The sequence below is a fragment of the Athene noctua genome, chromosome 2 (assembly GCF_965140245.1).
Source record: "Athene noctua chromosome 2, bAthNoc1.hap1.1, whole genome shotgun sequence".
Lineage (NCBI taxonomy): Eukaryota > Metazoa > Chordata > Aves > Strigiformes > Strigidae > Athene > Athene noctua.
The window spans coordinates 113,620,807-113,641,151 of NC_134038.1; the positions used below are offsets into that span (position 1 = coordinate 113,620,807).

Genomic DNA, 20,345 nt, shown 5'->3' on the forward strand with positions numbered 1-20,345 from the left:
AAGGAGAGCTGGTGGGAGCCACAGTGTCCCCAGCCTTTTCCCACCTTTGGGATCCTCTCACTTCTTCCTCCCACTCTTACATGCCTCCAGGGTCCCTCCACAGTCTTGAACCATCTTCCCCAGCCCCTTTCAGCATCCCCACACTCAGTTTGCAAAAAAATCAGCTTTCCTTCCCTCGAGCAGCAAACACTGCTTGCACAGGGCATCCCCAGCTATGGCAAGAAGGTGTCAGATCACTGTCACATTCAGCTCTGATACGGCAAGGACAGCATGGCCAGACGTGGAAAAACAACACTGAGCTGAGGAGCTCCAGAGAATAGCGCTTACTGGGGCCCAGCTGAAAGAGCAAACCACTACTTTTGCTGACCCTGTCCACCTCACCAAAGCAGCTGTAAGGAGTAGTTGAAGTCAGAATATCTTATCATCTTCTCAGCCTTCCAGAAAAAGCTATATTCTTCAGATGAGTCTGAAGTTGATTCAGATACTGTAAGAGCCAAAGATGAAATTATGAGTTGTTAAAGCCCTACTCAGATTCTCTTCCACCTTCCGTAAAAACAGCCACTAGTCAGTACTCTTCACAGTTTCTTCAAGTGCAATTGTGTAAGACATTTCCAAGATGCTGCTCATGGGGGAGAGTTAGCCACTTGGTGCACAATACTCACAGACCTCTGCAGAGCACAGATCCAGCCATGCAGACAGCACGGCTCACAGGCACAGACAGTAAACAAGTAGAAATAAATCAATCTGCTCCTCCATAAAGTTGTTGCCACTTGAACTGCAGTATCTCCCACACTGATATTGTACATAATTCTGTTTCATCTTGATTACAACAAGTATTAACACCCAAAGCAATAAAATCTTTCACATTCTCATTTTATTCAAGCCAAAGGACAACCCTGATGCAGTGACATATGGCTCTGCTCCTTTGCAAGTATGTTAGGCCACTTACAAAATATCCTTGTCTAGCAATGGATAATGCTTTTTAAAAATCAATGACCTGCATTAATTTCTATTTTCCACTAAGAAAACCTCACATATCATCATAATTATCTTTCTATACAAGAGACAGATGAGATTTCTCACATTGTTTGCATTTTTTTTCTCCTTTAATGGAGTGGTTTTAGACTATGGCATTGATTATATAGCTGTAATGTGCTATTTTTTCTAGCAAGAGAGTTAGCTTGGGCTTCAATGACTGGAAACAACATAAAGAACAGTCTAGGAGATATGAACTGAGAATGGGACTAAGTTTTGCAGCACTTTGAGAAAAAGAGGTAGTTCACAGCCTCTTATTTACAATTTTCAACTTCAGGGGATTTGTTATTATCTCTGGATTTTTTATTTTTTTTTTATCCAAAAGGTCTCTTTGTGGTATATGTATTAACATCCAAGTGAGCATCCCAGATTTCATGCAGTAGGATTAAACCCCCTCCTGGTCTTCTCCTGGCTGCATGATTCCTCCCCATGTTACTGAAAGATGATCAGCTGCCATGGGGAGGGCAGAGATTATCCCAGGGTGCTGTTCTGGGAGCAAGAACTAACATTTCCAACTCTGTGAGGCTGACAGGGACTCAAAAATCATGGTCCCAAATGTCCTGCAGAAGATGTCTATAAAAAGCCTTCCTCACAAGGACGTAACAGATTTGTAGTTTCATGTGGTTAGAAAGCATTTCTGTGCTTGGAGGTGCAGGTTCACATAATAAGGAGAGCTGCAGCTCCATAAAAATCACAATACCAAACGTACAAGCACCAGCTCATAAAAAAGGAAAGCCTGAAAAGTAGGAAGAAAAATATTTATGCCTCCTCTCCTTTTTCCATCTAAGACTATACTTCTGCAAACATCTGATTTCAGACCAAGAAAATTCTGTTTATTTATTGTTTTTAACAAAATGTCTTCTGCCTGTGCCAACAACTTCTTAATAGTAAACAGGAGGCAAACTGCATGACATACAGGAGCAGATTTTGTTTAGCAAATGCTTAATGTCATTGTCATGGTTTCTAAAAAGGCAGCTTGTAATGGCACTGAAATTTGCACTTACTGCAGCTTAATTAACAAATGCCCATTTCCCGTTTATATCTAATGCAGAGACATTCAGATTAAAAATGAAAATATTTACTCATGTACTGCTGTACTCAAATGAAATGTATGATGAAAACCCCTTGGCCCTAGACTTTTGAACTATCATTTCCTTTGTTCTATCATGAAATAACGTAGCTGTTCTCCTCATAACTGGGGAGAAATCATATGGTATTATTTGAGCAAGCTGGTCTGCATTTGTGGGATACTTGTTTAACCAAAGCAAGAAGGAACCATTCCATTAATTTCACAAGTCATTGCAGCTGTGAGAAAGTATTTGTCATGGTTTAACACGAAGGCAACTAAGCACCACACAGCGGCTTGCTCACTGCCCCACAAGAAGGATGGGGAGTGAAAAGAATTAGAAGGGTAAAAGCAAGAAAACTCACAGGTTGAGATAAGAACAGTTTAATAATTGAAGCATAACAATAAATTGTAATGAAAAGGAAAACAACAAAAGAGAGAAATAAAACTGAAGACAGACAAGTGATGCAAATCAAAACAATTTCTCGCCACCAACTGGCCAATGCCCAGCCAGTCCTTGAGCAGTGGCCCCCACGCCATCCTTGCCCCTAGTTTATTGCTGAGCATGATGTCATACAGTGTGGGATGTCCCTTCGGTCAGCTGGGGTCAGCTGTCCTGGCTGTGTCTCCTCCCAAATCCTTGTGCGCACCCAGCCTACTCGCTGGTGGTGAGTAGTAGGGTAGGGTGAGAAACAGAACAGGCCTTGACCCTGTGTAAGCACTCTTCAGCAGTAACTACAACATCCCTGTATTATCATCACTGTTTTCAGAACAAATCCAAAACACAGCTCCATACTAGCTACTGTGAAGAAAATTAACTCTACCCCAGCCTAAACAAATACAGTATGGCATCTCCAGAACTTAGTCTCAGTTAATGTGTGCTGACCAAGAGATGTCTGGGGATAGGAAAAGGATTCTTTGTGATAGACTGATTTTCTCTACAGGTTTTTGCAGAGAAATAACCTTTTTGAAGCTGCAGCTGCCTTCCATTCTAAAATATGTTGTTAACCTCTATTCCTGTCATAACTTATTTTCAATTACCATGCCAACAAAATACATTGAAACCTAAAAATCTTTTTTTGGCCTCATTTGTTGAGGGTAATATTTCATGATATAACAAAATAATTTTACCTAATGTGATCTAATCCCTTAAATAAAAAAACCCAAACACAGACACTTTTTGGAGCTAGAATAAATCTCTTTTTAGATAAATCGAAATAAAGCCCAGCAAGAAAGAGTGACCTCTAAAGAACTAAGATTAAACAGAACAAATTATGTACGCATTTTCAACCTTATCACAATATTGCATATTCAATATTAACATAAATGTTTGCTGTATTACATTAAAAACTAGAACAATTTTCCTTTTGACAGACATCCTTCTTTGAAGAGTTTAGAGTCCAAGTATTAAATGCTGTATTCCCTTATTCTCCCTTAACATCCTCTACTGCTGTCAACCTTCTTAAATCATGCTGATCCTACCTTCGGGCCAATAGAGGAACATGCTGACACAACAGAAAGAGAAACCAAATATTTCTCAATTTACACAGAACAGCAGCCAAAGTTATTTAAGTAAAGGACTAAATTAAAATAGTTTGGGACCATAAAATATATTTATTGTTCTGTCTACTTTTAGAGCAACTTTTGTTGCTGTTACCATGGAGGTTTTGGGCATGAGAAAAAACTCTTTAAATTAAAGGCTTAAATCTTTAAATCAAATGGCTTATAATGGAGAATGACTTTTCATTAACAGGTCTTTACATGTTAATTAACAGTACTATGAAAGTTCACTTTCAGATTGTTCTTATTAAATAAGGTCATTGAACAAAAAAGGCTCTCACTGTTATTACAGAGCATTTATTCTAAGCCCTAAAATAAAAAGAAGGCATATACTTCCTAGCTCTCTTCAGACGAATGTTCTACTTTGGTCCCAGTATAGTCCAAATTAAGGACTTCCAGTAAGAAGTATATGCCTTCTTTTTATTTTAGGGCTTAGAATAAATGCTCTGTAATAACAGTGAGAGCCTTTTTGTTCAAATAAGACAATCTGAAAGTGAACTTTCATAGTACTGTTAATTAACATGTAAAGACCTGTTAATGAAAAGTCATTCTCCATTATAAGCCATTTGATTTAAAGATTTAAGCCTTTAATTTAAAGAGTTTTTTCTCATGCCCAAAACCTCCATGGTAACAGCAACAAAAGTTGCTCTAAAGTAGACAGAACAATAAATATATTTTATGGTCCCAAACTATTTTAATTTAGTCCTTTACTTAAATAACTTTGGCTGCTGTTCTGTGTAAATTGAGAAATATTTGGTTTCTCTTTCTGTTGTGTCAGCATGTTCCTCTATTGGCCCGAAGGTAGGATCAGCATGATTTAAGAAGGTTGACAGCAGTAGAGGATGTTAAGGGAGAATAAGGGAATACAGCATTTAATACTTAGAAAAAATGGATTAGTGCTTGCCAAATACTATGAAGGCAGCAACAAAAAGTTGTTCATTAAATGACTATTGTAATGCAACAGCAGACAACTGATGCACAGTCTGACCAGCAAACAGGGAGAAGGATTTTTAAACAAAACTTTTGAAGAAACAACAAAGAAAAAAAGGAAAAAAAAATAATAATAATAAAAAAAAAAAAGTATGGCATCTTTAGCACAGAGAAATTTGTAACTGCAAAGAAACATCCAAAAGTATGTTATTCAGGATACGTTTAAGAAATCTACAGCTTTGCCTCCCACACACCCATGAAAATGCAGAGTGAATAGTCAAGTCATCATTAATGGCTTTGTAAAACTGGTACATTTTGAAAATATATAGTCTGATTCATGATCCCATATTTTAAGCATATGTAGTATTAGACAGGATTACTGAAGTTTTCAAAGAGAAAGATACAAGCAGCATGATTATTAAAAAACTGTACGATTTTCTCAGGCAGGAAATATGTTCAAAGTTTTCTAATCTATCCTTTTTTAGACGCTCCCATCAATGCCTCTAGTTATCAAAGTACCTTGATAATTAATGATAGTAATTAGTCTTATTGACCCATTTAACCACTGCTGCACTGAGACAGTATTTACTTATTGATATTCAGGTGGACAAAGGCAAATATCACATCTAACAGAGACTAGCTCTAGTTCAAAATAAGTAAGTAGATCCAAAGTTTTGCACTTCATTTTGGGAATTACACATATGTAAGTAATCAACACACTAAGCAGAAGATATCCTTTTAACACGAGGAAAAAAAAAAATTCTTGTTGAAATCTAGAGTTGCCCAATAATCACACTATGGCTGTGTTGCTGTCATTGTCAACTCACCAATTTCACAGCTCTCATTTTGACAATTTTTATTACTACTCTTTGTTCATAAATAAGTTTATGCAGGTGTTTTGTTGTGTGTTTGGTTCTCTTTAATAGAAGTGAACAACGTAAAGAAAAAAAACTTCCTATTATTCTATTTTTTCAAAAGCCACAACCCAAACATCTTATGAAGTAAGCCATAACACTTCTGAATGACCCTTTACACAGGAAGGGGAGAAAGTGTGCTGGATTTTCAGTAGAGGCACACTGCTGCATCGCCACTCCAAACTAGGATTCGTTTGCTTTCCACCTCATTGCCAGAACATTATCCCTTTGTGTTCTCTTCTCTACAGACCACACTGTCCTTTTCAGGCTCTTGTGTTTCATGATTCATCAGGCACAAATTTTACTGTCTCCCTAATGCCTTTTTTCAAACAGGCTGTACTTTTCCATGGTCTCCCAAATGTTACAATTGCACTCAAAAAAAAAAAAAAAAAGTAATAAATTAATGAAATAGGGAACATCTCTGAACATGTCCAACAAACGTGTCAACAGCTGCTACATAGCTTACCCAAGAAGAGTTAACTAGGGGGTTCACCACACACCAATAAGATATGATACGGCAATACCTCAAATACCCAAATATATTTTCATGAAACATTTAACATGCCACTGTAACATACATTTTTGAAGTTACCCTAAATTGCATGCATCCTGCCTGGTACAAGTTCCAAAAAGCAGCAGACAAATAGGATTTGGGGGTTTTTTCCTAATAAATGAACAGACACATCTTATAAGAGTGAAGACTTCATATCAACTTAAATATTCAGTGGAGAAATACTGAATATTCAAAAAATAAAAAAGGGCAAATCCAAAAGTTCCAGAACTTCAATCCTACTTAATATCAGATTATTACATAATATTTTGGAGGCTCCTCCACCTTATCACCGCAAAGATATAATCTGGGTAAAAGAGAGATATACTAGATAATTAAGCTTACTTTCCAATGGTCTAGGTCCCTCCTGTGCCCCCTGCTTACAGGTGGGGAAGTGGAGTCTTTTAACCAAACTTCTTGAATCAAACATCAGAATCCCCCCCCAATAACTCAAACATACACTGGTTAAGCAATTTTGCTTGCAGTGCTTGCCCTGGTTCTGTGAAACCCAGTGATGGTATTTGCAGCAAGTAAATAAATACACTACTGCAAGTCACAACAGTAAGGTAGAAATGAAAGTTACCAGATGACAACACAGCAGCATTCCTGTCTGAGCTGTAAGAAAAAGAAGGTCTGTCCACATGAAATAACACTGCAACACTCAGCAGCTCCAAGACTTATTTACTAGCACAGGACACGGGAATATAAAGGATTACCTATGGCTGGTGGTAGATTTACGGTTATACATACTTGCTTCTCACTTGGTGCTAAGCAGCAGGCTGCCAGTGAAGTCTGAGTGATGGCTTTGTCCTAAAACTTGAGATTCTCCACAAAAAAACAAAAACAACAAAAAAAACCACACCACAAAAAAAACCAACACCAAAAAACCCCCAAACAAACAAAAAAACACCAACAAAAACCCCAACACAAAACCCAACACGATAAAGCTTTTAGTGACAGCTGGGACAGTGGATAATTGTAGTTGCATTATCATGCTAAGCATCTTTTCCTAATGAGAAGATTGTAACTTCAGCTTTGATCACTCCTCCAGTTTTAACTCCAGTCATGCTAGACACTTCTACCCCACTATCACACAGGTACCTATCAGGAAACTGATAAAAGGTTTATGGAAATACAAGACACAGATAGTTTGAAAAACTGATGGGCCTTTTCTTCAAAGAGAAAAAAAAGCACCACGCACTATTGAAAGATAAAGCAGATGAAGTCATCACTGCACTGGCATTTTTAACCTCATGGTACAGTGCTTTTACCTCAAATAGCTCAGAAACATTCATCATTAATGTTGAAAGTGTTCCTGTTAGTGAACACTGTGTATACTCAATATACAGTGTTATACCCAAGTAGCAAACCAGACCCCCTAGTTTAGAAACTGAGCTAGTGCAATTTATTTGCAAAGCAGCAGCATGATGGGATGGCATAGAATTGGGAAACCCTCAAATTCCTCAGTCATCATCTCTTGCTCCCTTTCATTGTGTTATCACCGTTCATAACAGAAGTTGTGTTGCAACGTCTCTTCCATTCATTAATCCTGAAGAGCTCTGACACTGTCAATAACACAGATGTCTTTAGAGCTTCATAAGGCAAAGGGAAGCAAGATCTAACATGAGGGAGTACACAGGCTAATGGGAAAGCAGAGTCTTCATCCCAAACTCTGAATCATTTACTGGCTCCTATTACATGACGGTCACATAATACAATGGAGAAAAAGTGTAGGGGAAAAAGTGAGCAAATTTTAATCTTGGTGTTCATTCCCACACAATTACTTCAAAAGGTGTGTATGAACTCTAAGACATGTAAAATATTCCTGATAACTAAGGCACTATCCTCATAAATGCAGATTCTCAGGAATATTTAGGTGTTAACTCACCCTTGATTTCAGTTGAAGTGTGTAAATACTTCTGAAGATGTGGGTTTTCAGAATACCATTATACAATGGTAGATGCCTAAAGTTTACTCCTTGAGTATCACACCAGATTCTGACATTCTTCTGACATACTTATTCAAAGCATATTTCTAAAAATTAAGTCTCCATAAAAAAAAAAATAAAATAAAATCCAGTGATCTCCTTGAACTGGTATGAAGAACAATTGAAAATTAATCCCTATATTTAAATAATAGGTCAGGTTTTTACTCCAAAAATACATGTATTGCTATTCACCCCAGTATTCAAGTTGGAAATTACATCAGTTTTACCTCATAGGGTGGTATCAGGACTTCAGTAATTTGTGAAGAATTGCCATATCCTTGGAAAGAACAGAATTTCTCTGTACACACAGTAAAGCTGCAGTATGTAGAGGTAGCATTTAGCGTTACTTCTCAGAAGTCTGAATTTAGTTATAACAAGCACTGATGCTTACTGAAAAGCTTCAGAAAGCTTAGGCACAGATTTATAGTATTATATGACAAAAATTCGATAGCTTTTGTAAGAGCAGTGCCTTGCAAACACAGATGTAGCTGCAGACATCTGTTAGCTAAACAATGCTGAGGTGCATCTCCCTCTGTAATTCCATCCTACTGTGCAATGATCTGGAAAACCTCAAAGTGTAACACATTAAGTTCAAGAAACCATTTCAGGGATCCTGACTCTTCTCCCTTATCATCTGTAGCACACGTTTACCATTTATGGCTCATCACCAGCACATGCAATCACTTATATTCCAAATGTTCAAGGAGCTCTGTAACTGAGGAAGAAAGCACATTAATATTCTGAACTATCTAGAGACATCCAAACTTGGAAAGGTTCATGACTTTGTACTGCAATGCTTGGACGCCTCTGACACACCATGCTAACCTAAGTCCCTCCTAACAAGTGCAGCTTGCATACATAAAGTGATATTGATTCAGCTGTGCATAGCTGTTTATACAGCCTTTCAGAAGCACAGCATCTTCAAACACTACTGTGTACATTAGACCATGTCTTCCTAAGAGAAGTTTAGTCGTTGTCAGTGAGGCTTGACTTAACGATGCACACTGCACCAATGACTGTATTTAATTAACTTTTTTGGTTGGCCTCACAGAGCTGTTTTCTACAATCTGATCTTGTCTGCATGAACTCTGTTATGCTTTCAAGCAGGAATGAGGCTGGCAGCTACAACGTCTTTCATAAATAAAAGTGCCCTGATTTATAAAGGCTCTGTTGATAAGGAGCAAAGATATCATGGTATCCACACATGGATAAAACACAGCACAAAGCTTCTTTCTGAAGCAAAATATCTGGAGATTAAACCTAAAGGAGAGAATGCCATCCTCCTAAATGAGCATTTCAAACAGTTTAATAAAGGGAGGAACGAGGACAATAAGGGATGGTTATTTTGAAATGAATGCTTTTATCTATACCACATGGTGTCTTTCCCAGTGGCACTACCAGAATTCAATAGCATGGTTTCATAAGAAAGGGTAAGAACTAGTCTTTGCTTTGCTGCTTTCAGGAGTCAGTTTGTTTAAACCTTCCAACAAGGAAGCTGTGTGAGCTCAGGTTTTTACATGAACTGCTTTACCTAGCCCTTAAAATGCAAACCAGAACATGACATATTCCCACTTATCCAACTGTACTAGGTTTCATATATAAATAGAAGGAGTGTTCAAGAATAAATGAAGAATGTCTGTGTCAGATCATCTAAAAATTCCTTCTTGGTGCTTCTTTTTCTTACCTTTTCATACAAACGCATTCTAGGCATAATAGTTAAGAAATTAAAAATACACACACAGGCAAACACGTTTGCTTAAATATCTACTTCTAACTCAGACAGCAGAACATATGTGAACATGTGAATGCCCTACCCCTCTCTACCCTCAGCGGTGTCACAATGTGTACATTTCAAATCCTATTTCTTATATTATTCTTTTCCCTTCTATATACCTTGTTTAATTAAGATGTTATTTGCTTCCTTTGGCACCTATAGCAGCTTATTAGCATTTACTGGGGAGCAAGCATTTCCAAGATTATAGCATGCCAGATTATTTTCTATTAGGGTCTGCAGCTCATAAGCATATCCACCTTTCATATTAAGTTTTTACCTGCAAGCTTTCAAGCAGTGGGCGAAAATATCAGTTCTTCCAACTGTAAAACAGAGGTAATGATGTACTAGAAGTGAAATAAGTGTCACCTAAGCCACTTTACCATGCAAAGTTCTAAATTTACAAAGGAAGGGTCCAGGAAAACTAACTCAGTCTTTTTGCCTGGCTTATCCTTAAACCATTAAAATAAACATGAAACAGTATGTTCTTTTTTAACCACTTGATGAGTCACTGCAGCTCAGGAAACTGATAAAAGGTTTATGGAAATAAATTAATATTGCATGAATGCTCCTGGAGCTATTAAACAAACATAAGTGAGAACCCATCACTGAAGCCAGAAGAGACCTTTATGATGAGGGAAAGCAGCAGAAAAGTCAACAATCATTACTACAGCAGGTTCTTTGCCCTGCAAAAATAACATATGTCCTAAGCAGATGCAAACTCTGTAACCAATACAGTTATGCTGTTTATATCAAATCTTACAATTGGGTTACATTTCTTTTAGCAATAAAAGAAATTTCTTTCAACACCCCTTTTTTATTCATTCAAATGAACATTTATCACAATCTTTAAGTCACTTAATCTCTTCTTCAAAATAAATGAGAAGAATAGTATTTTTTTAAAGTTATGAAACAGCTCGGTTATTGGTGTTTCGGTTATCCTTTTATGTCTGATGCATGACAAGTACTTGAAGTCTCCAGTTGATGACATGAGATAGCAAATGCTGTGACTTATGTCTTCAATAGGCAAACCCAATTTCCTTTTTGAAAAAGCGGTCAGTTCAGTTACCTTTGCTGAGAGAAAGATCAAAATTATCAGCCTTCCTGCAGGAGTCAGACTCAGATCTGCAGATCACAGATGCTTCAAAGATGCTACCCAAAAGTAGCTGCTGTTTCTTACCCACATTCACACTGTACTTCAAAAATCTGCACTTCTGTGACAACAAAGGAGGCAGACCTTTCCATGACCTTGCAACACACAAAGTAAAATCTGCTCCTGAGCATAGTGACCTCCACAGACTTAAGTTCCTGAGCTTTCAATCCAGCAAAGCACTCACATTTTAATATATCAGGATTTCTGAAGAAATTCAGAGATACTGTTTAACCAGAAGCGGTTTGGACAGGAAAAATGAAAACTGCTCAGAAGCAAGAGGCCCTTTTCTCTGGTACATATCAAAAGTAAAATCTGATGGGTTTTTAGTACTTCAAAGTATGATCTTCCAAAGATTCTGTTAGTCTTCTCAAGAATGGTGTACTTTTACTTGCATCCAGGACAGCATTTAAAATCCTCTCTAGACATTTGCCCAGTTAGGGCAAAGAAATGAAATACCTCACAGGGACCTTAAACACATTATCAGAATCCCCACATGTATTTTTTTCATTAAGATCAGCCATTAGGAAATATCATTGATCAACTGGTTCATTCATTAATGACCTTTCTTTAAGTTAGTTATGCTAAAATAAGAGTAGATCTACAGAAGGGGTCCATTCTGAATTCAGATACAGTTTCCCTAGTTTTATTTTGCATGCTAATGAAAATCAGGTTGATTTTTTAGAAACTGCATCTTCAATTTGGAAAACGAGTAGAGCAAGAAGCTGTGAATTAACATTTACAACAACGTCTCTGTTGAAGACTTGTTGCTACCAAAGTACATACATTTGTTACTATCATCTGTTGCATAAATTTCCCATTATACACTGTCTGTCAGATTTAACAACAGTGGCCTATCATAAAACCCAATTAAATATACTCACACTGGGGAAGACTACAGCTAGGCACTGAATATCATTGGTAGTCAGCAAAATGTACCACTGTAGAAAAGTGCCACTGTCCTCAGTGTCAATCATGGGAATTGTCAATGAAGGATTTTTACATATCATTGGAAAAACTTCAAATTACTCTTTTGCACAAGAACTACCTTTGGAGATGTTAATAAATGCACTGTTTCTTATCTTCTACCTGTTTTAATTCTTCCAAACTCCTCAACTATATTTCTTTTTAGCCCATTCCCGTGTCATTTGTCTGACATTCAATAATACTGGAAATTTAATCTCATTTCATCTTAAATGTTTGTTAAATTAGGATATTAATAACATTTAACTATTTTGAGACCCATATTATTGGCTCTTGTGTTTGATGGAAAACGAAACTTCTTTATGCTATATATTCACAAAGAGAAGTTTCATATATAGTACTTAAATTTTTTTTAAAATCCCTAATTATGGATCTACATATTTTACAACGGTAATTGCTTCAAAAGATATCTCTCTCAACATGGTACATGCTTGATGAGGACTTAAATGATTTCATATAATACATTAACAATCTTGTACCATCAGAAAAAGTCATTCCTACTATTCCATTAGATTCATTCATACATTTGTGTTGGCTTTGACTTTCTGAAAAGAAATTGTGAAGGAAAGCAGAAAGCTGCTTCTGTTTAGTTCAAGTAAAATCACGGAAAAAGATAGCAGCATAATCAAGAATGGTAGTCTTCCTTTGAGACCTTCTTTCTTATTACAATAATTAACAACCTTTTGAAGAGAAGGAGAGTGATAGTTACTCAACATCATCCTCTAAACCCATGAACAACCTGAAGATAACAGAACAGTTATTTTTACCCTGTATTATGACAAATTAAGTGTTAGTATATTTCAGTGAATTTAACTAAATTACAACCTGTTTCTCATGAAAGAATATGATGTTGTTCAAGGTTGAGAGAATATTTATGTGTTTTTTAAATCTATTACATTTCCCATAACTGCTGACCAGAATAGTCATACCTGGAACTTCTTTTTTTCCCCTTTTCTCTCCTGCTAACTCATACAGATTTGGCTTATTGAATAGACCACATAGCAATTACACAGCAGAGGACAGAGTAGACAGCAAACCAAATATTGAAGACTTACCATTTACACAGATTTCGAAAGATTTGCAAAGGTCATCCTCAAACAGACAGCCTAAAAACACAACAGAAAGGTAAAAATTAATATAGGTTTCAAACTGTAGATAATTAATGCAGACTGAAGACCTCTCAGGCTATTCAGTTCTCAGCAAGAGTCAGATATTGGGTTGGCCTTAAGAGTCTAAATAGGACCATACAGAAAGTCAAGAATGTGGAAACAGGTCTGGTTAGAAAGCACATCTTACTGACTGATTATGTCCAGAATAACCTTCAATGCTTTTCTTCTCTCATTCCTCTACTGGGGGTTCAGTTTTCTCTGTGCATGTCTCTCATTTAGTAATTTAAGGAACTTTATTCTCAATTTTGAATATGTTATGTTACCACAGCACAGTAATGCTGCAATACACTACAATAATATACACCAAGCAATTAGGAGTTTCCTCAGAATATTTGTACTGCAATAAGACAAGCCTAGGAATTGGGTATAAATTGTTCAAATTTGGCTTGAATTTAGTAATTGCAACCATAGACCATGCCTAGATCCTCAGGAGCACTAACACTTTGGAGAAAGGCCTAAAAATTAAGCTATCCATACCAACACCATGATACCTCCAGACAGCTCTGACAAATTAGTACAGGTCTATGAAAAATATCCTAGGAGTTTTTTTCCACTTAAAGCAGGGAAATTTGTTCCAAAAAATGCTACTTTATGGGCCCCCAATGCACCAGCCCCATACCTCACCCTAGAAACTGCAATCAAGTTTGCAATCCTAGCTCATCCACTTATACACATCTTCACAGATGAAGTATTCTGTTCCCCTATTCTTAGTATCACCTAACCAGGTAATGAAACACTAGTTATTATCCCTTTATCTTCAAATAAAATATACTCCTGCTGATATTTGTAATGACAGCAGAGAAATGAGAAAGATACACCTCTCCTCTGGTCACTCCACACTGGAGGATGAGGACAAGGACCGAGTGCAGAAACAGCATGAAGTATCGTGCTACCGTTAAGGGCATGCACTCTGTTAACCCAGTGAGTAGTTTATTTACTTTTTTTTCCTGAAAAAGAGCTAGGACTGGATAAAATCCAAGGAATGAGGCTGTATTTTGAAACAGAAACTGTCCTATAGAACACATTTTCACAATTAAGCCTTTTAAATTCTCTAGGAAATTACTTAATTTCTATAACTCCCTGTGTCGATATATAAGCTTAAGGTATCTTGAATGGTTTCACACTAGGCATCAAAAAAAGCCAGGAACTTTACCACATCTAAACACAGGAGCAAGTCCTCTCTCCCCAGCCATGCCTACCTTCACAGAGTACAAGCATCTCTGTTCATTAGAAAGGCAAATGGCTTAAGTAGTCTGTTCTTATCAAAAAACCTGAAAGGCTCAAGGCTCTACCTATGAATTACCCGAGTCCTAACCCTGCTAAAAAAAAAAAGTTCAAGGGGATGGTGTACCTTATATATACCTACAGAGCCTTTCTGCAGGTAACTGTATTAGCAAATCATTAAACCTGAACGAATATACTGTATCTCTCAGCAGAATTTATTAGCACAGTGCTAGGTATGAGCTAGGCAAGCAGAACTACATGAATTTAGAATCAGAGGGAAGGCCAATAGGGCAGATGTTGTAGTAGGAATCTACTATAGGCCACCACACCAGGACAGAGAGGTGGATGAAATATTCTACAGGAACTTAGGAGAAACCTCATGATCACTTTCCCTTGTTCTTGTGGGAGACTTCAACTTCCCAGACATCTGCTGGAAATACAATATAGCACAGCAGGACCAGTCCTGGAGATTCGTGGAATGTGTGGAGATAACTTCGTGACACAGCCGGTGAGTGAACCAACAAGAGAAGGTGCCCTGCTGGATCTCCTCTTTGTGAACAGAGGAGGACTGGTGGGTGATGTGGCAGTTGGAGGCCGACTTGGGCACAACAATCATGAAATAATTGAATTCTCTATTCCTAGGGAAGCCAGGAGAGAGGGTAGCAGAACTGCCATCCTGGACTTCCAAAAGGCTGTCTTTATCTTGTTTAGGCCTCTACTTGACAGTCCTGAAGGGTATAGGGGTCCAGGAAGGCTGGGCACTCTTTAAGAAGGAAGTGTTCATGGCTCAGGAGCAGGCTGCCCCCAGGTGCTGTAAGAGAAGCTGGGGACAGAGAAGACCACCCTGGCTAAACAGGGAGCTTTGGCTGCAACCCAGGGAGAAAAGGAGAGTTTACAGCCTTTGGAAGAAGGGGCTGGCCACTCACAGTGATTACAAAGATGCTGTGAGGATATGCAGGGCAGAAATCAGGAGGTCTAAAGACCAGCAGGAAATTAATCTGGCTTCAGCAATCAAGTACAACAAGAAATGTTTCTATAAGTATGTCAACAGCAAAAGAAAGACCAGGGAGAACCTCCATCCCCTGCTAGACACAGGAGGAAACATGGAAACAAGTGATGAGGAAAAGGCTGAGGTGCTTAATGCCTTCTTTGCCTCAGTCTTTAATAACAAGACTAGTTGTACTGAGGGAATCCAGCCTCCTCAGCCAGAAGACAGAGACTGGGAGAACGATCCCCCCAAATTCCAGGAGGAGACAGTCAGTGACCTGCTGCATCACACAGACACACACAAGTCTATGGGACCAGATGGGATACACCCGAGGGTGCTGAAGGAGCTGGCTGGGGTGCTCGCTAAGCTGCTTTCCATCATTTACCAGCAGTCCTGGCTGACCGGGGAGGTCCTGACAGATTGGAAATTGGCCAATGTGACGCCCATATATAGGAAGGGTCAGAAGGATGATCCAGGAAATTACAGGCCTTTCAGCTTGACTTCGGTGCCCGGGAAGCTGATGGAGCAGCTCATCCTGAGTACCATCACACAAAACATGCGGGACAACCAGATGATCAGGCCCAGTCAGCATGGGTTTATGAAAGGCAGGTCCTGCCTGACAATCCCGATCTCCTGCTACAACAGGGTGACCTGCTTATTGAATAAAGGAAAGGCTGTGGATGTTGTTTACCTTGACTTTAGCAAGGCCTTTGACACTGTTTCCCACAGCATTCTCCTGGCAAAACTGGCTGCTCGTGGCTTGGACGGGCACACGCTTTGCTGGGTAAAAAAATGTCTCAATGGCTGGGCCCAGAGAGTTGTGGTGAATGGAGTTAAATCTGGTGGGCGGCCGGTCACGAGTGGTGTCCCCCAGGGCTGAGTTTTGGGGTCACTCCTGTTTAACATCTTTATTGATGATCTAGACGAGCGGATCGAGTGCACCCTCAGTCAGTTTGCAGATGACACCAGGTTGGGTGGGAGTGTTGATCTGCTCGAGGGTAGGGAGGCTCTGCAGAGAGACCTGGACAGGCTGGAGCCATGGGCTGAGGCCAGCTGGAGGAGTTTCCATAAGGGCAAATGCCGGGGGCTGCCCTTGGGCCACAACAACCCCCAGAAGGCTACAGGCTTGGGGAGGAGTGGCTGGAGAGCTGCCAGTCAGAGAGGGACCTGGGGGGGTTGATTGACAGCCGGCTGAACAGGAGCCAGCAGTATGCCCAGGTGGTCAAGAAGGCCAATGGCATCCTGGCTTGTGTCAGCAATAGCGTGGCCAGCAGGGACAGGGAAGGGATCTGACCCCTGGACTCAGCACTGGTGAGGCCGCCCCTCGATTCCTGTGTTCAGTTTTGGGCCCCTCACTACAAAAAGGACATTGAATGACTCGAGCGTGTCCAGAGAAGGGCAACGAAGCTGGTGCAGGGTCTGGAGCACAGGTCGCACAGGGAGCAGCTGAGGGAACTGGGGGTGTTTAGTCTGGAGAAGAGGAGGCTGAGGGGAGACCTCATCGCCCTCTACAGCTCCCTGAAAGGAGGGTGCAGAGAGCTGGGGATGAGCCTCTTTAACCAAGTAAGAAGTGCTAGGACAAGAGATAATGGCTTCAAGTTGCACTAGGGAAGTTTTAAACTGGATATTAGGAAGCATTTCTTTCCAGAAGGGGTTGTTAGGCGTTGGAATGGGCTGCTCAGGGAGATGGTGGAGTCCCCATCCCTGGAGGTGTTTAAGAGTCGGGTCGACACAGCACTGAGGGATCTGGTGTAGTTGGGAACTGTCAGTGTTGGGTTAATGGTTGGACTAGATTGTCTTCAAGGTCTTTCCCAACCTTGATTATTCTGTGAATTTGTGACATAGTGAAGAACCAGCAGGAGTTCCTTAGATCTGTCTGACATCTCCTCACAAAGATGATATATGCATAACCTTAAGCAGATAATGCAAACCTAATGATAGAAGTGTTCTCTCCTCATTTTACTTATGCACCAATAAACTGTGGATATACCTTTGGTAGCTTTTAAAAGGCAGAGAACATTTCAGACCAGGAAAGCTGCATGCAGACTGTGGTAGGACAGCACGTGTGTATACAATCCAAACTGTGGTTTGTGACATTTTTGAGATATGTATAATTTTGCTCCACACAAATCTACTGTGACAGCTGTTTGACCTGAAACAGTGTTTGAAAACTCACTGAAGATATCCAACTGCAGCCTTGGTACTGACCCAGCAAAGCAGAAGGATACCTTAACTTTATATTGACTCATAAAGAATGTAAGACAAGAACCATGACAGGCAGTGACCAAAACAAATCACAGAGTATACAGCACAAGAAGAGCATATTAATGATCACTTAAAAAAAAATAGGAATGCTTGCAGAATAAAAAGATAAAAGACTTCAAGTGTTAATATAAACTAGACAAATGGAAGGTATACTTCAATATTCACATTTTCAGAAATCTGAAGTCACCTCTTCTAAAAGGTTTTATGGTTAAGAAAAATCCCTGTTTAAATCTCTTGGCCTTGTTTTCCTGAGAAATCACAAGAGTGTTAGCCAGAAGCCTAGAACATTCATGTCTAGTGAAGAGCTGCAGAATGCGTTCTGTGATGGAGTGAAAATGGACAGGGAAAATAGACAGTTTTGTAGTTGATTTCCCATCCTGCAGTGACTGTTCTGTACATCCAAAAGGTGTCAGATGAGAAGTTTAAACCAGAAACATTTCTAGAAGTGACACATGAAAACAGTGACTGATTCACCCAGACCCTGCTGATTCTGAAGCACCTGGGAGCTGTGATCACAGCCACCTGCTGCCCATGGCCACCTGCCAGAGGCAGGCCATCCTATAATATACTGATATTCTCAGAAGCAGAAAAATCCATACACGAGATAAAAAAAATTATGTTCAGGTACAAAGAAATAAACAGCCAGGCTACCTATGTACAGAACTCTGATTGAAATGCATTCTGATTGTGCTTGATACGTTTTGCTTTATCACCTAATTTATTTTCCAGGAAAAACACAAAAGAAAACTTTGCATGTTTTAGTTTCTCTTTTAATAATAGCTGGTTATTTGATGCTCACTGCAGCAAAGCATCTGATGCAATTATCCTTGGAAAATTATGTCTTGGAGAGCAAATTAATCAAGTCAACACATGGCAAGCTATATCCATCTATGGTACTCTAAAATAGGCAAGGACCTCCAAAACTGCTCGAAAAACATTTTGTTTCAAGCTATTTATTGCTAGAGTTGATTCTTATGTATATTTCACCTAGCCAGTCAATATGCTAATTTAACTACTAATTTATCTTTTGTTGTTATTTGCTGTGACATTAAGCAGCATCATATTTCATTTTAAATATAATCTACTTACTAACAGTAATGGTGATAATAAGTCACCACTGAAGAGTGAAGTGATATTGTCTCCTAGAAACACTTAGTTCAGTGCATGCCTTATGGGATCAAATTTACATTTAACTTTCTATCAAACGACCCCCCTACCAGGGATCATCTCCCAACACACATTGATGCAGTACCTTCAAACCCCACCAAAAAAATCACAAATACCACACAAAAACCCCCACCAAAATACCCAAAATACCCAAACTACCAATTTTACTTCATACAGCAGCTCTGCAATAACAAATTCTTATGTAACTATTGAAGCAGCTGACAGAGACTAAAACCGAACAGGTACACATATATTGCTTTGCTTAATCTAGAATTTAAACACAACTTCTTACTTGACTTGCATTAAAGATTCATCTCTCTGCTAACACTTATATGATCCCCACATCTCAGTAGTGACAAAGAAGTTTGGAGCAATGACTTGTGCACAGGTGCACGAGCAGCCACAAGAAGGTCAGTTGATCATCCTCTCCCCCATTTAACCAAGGCACACAAGTCCATGCTGTGCATCTTGTAATATACGGAGAGTAGTTCCCTGACATCCATTGGAGCTATTTAAAAAACAGCACAGCAGTAAGGATTATCACATATACTTGGATAACTATGTTTTTCATTCTTAAACATAGGCATTTGAAAAGGTGTGGTATATGTCCATTAACTTCTACTATCATAGATCATGCACTTATAAACTACCTTCTTAATCATCTACCATAGTGAATTCCAGAAGAGCTTACATGGGTAAAGCTCACTACTGGTCAGAAAAGCCCAGGCTGACTGTGTAATGTAAGTCAATATAGTGAACTTCCATACACCAAGGTAAGTATATCAGACAGAAATCAAGAAAAATAAATAAATACCTAACTTCAGGCTTGCCTCCAAGCACAAGCTTTAGTAGTCTTCATTTCTACTAAGTTGTGTCCGGTACAGGGACCATTTATACTGAACCTACTCATACATATACACATTTTCTCAATGGTTTTTTTTTTTAACTTTATGACTGCTTAAAATGAGGGTAGGTATATAAGCTATATATTACAATACTCTGACACGGTGTCTTCTTTGTTAACCAGTCAGAAAAGGAAATTCCATAGGGCCTCAAAAAGTCTCCTTCCCTTTCTTCTCCTCTACCCTCCATCTCTGGTACTGTTTCTCAGTCAGCACATAATCACAAAATACTCTTGCAAGTACAGGACCTAAAAGTTTAAATCTCTTTGTCAAGAAAGTTTTCTCATGAGACACTAATAAAACTCTTTGCTTCCTCCTTTCATCAGGTACACAGCATTTCTGCTTTCTTAAAGACAAAAAAGAAACATTTGAACCCCACTGGAATATATGGTTTGGATTTATTCAAGGTGCCTCTGAAGGTTACAACAATCAAGGCACCAGCTGAAATACCTCAAACTTCATCTAGAAAAAGCCGTAGTAATTCACTTATCAGGAAAATAATTCTTAAACATGCACTGGTCAAATAGATTATGCTATGTTTATTTCTCTGTCCTTTCCCCCAGTTAACCAACTCATGATGATCTTACATTAAACACCTCTTCTAAGAATGCCCCAAATCTGTAAACATTTTTATTATCTAATATAAAAATGGGCCATAGCCCCCCTTTGTCAAAAATAGTCTT

The 20,345-nt window shown here is 38.9% G+C and overlaps 1 protein-coding gene across 1 annotated transcript in view; it reads right to left on the reverse strand.

Moving 5' to 3' along the window:
• Positions 1-20,345, reverse strand: part of PTPRN2 (protein tyrosine phosphatase receptor type N2) — a 685,048-nt gene that overhangs the window by 595,465 nt on the left and 69,238 nt on the right. The window contains exon 2 of the mRNA XM_074899931.1: positions 13,003-13,053. Coding sequence (XP_074756032.1) covers positions 13,003-13,053 — 51 coding nt within the window. The remainder of the gene's footprint in view (positions 1-13,002; positions 13,054-20,345) is intronic.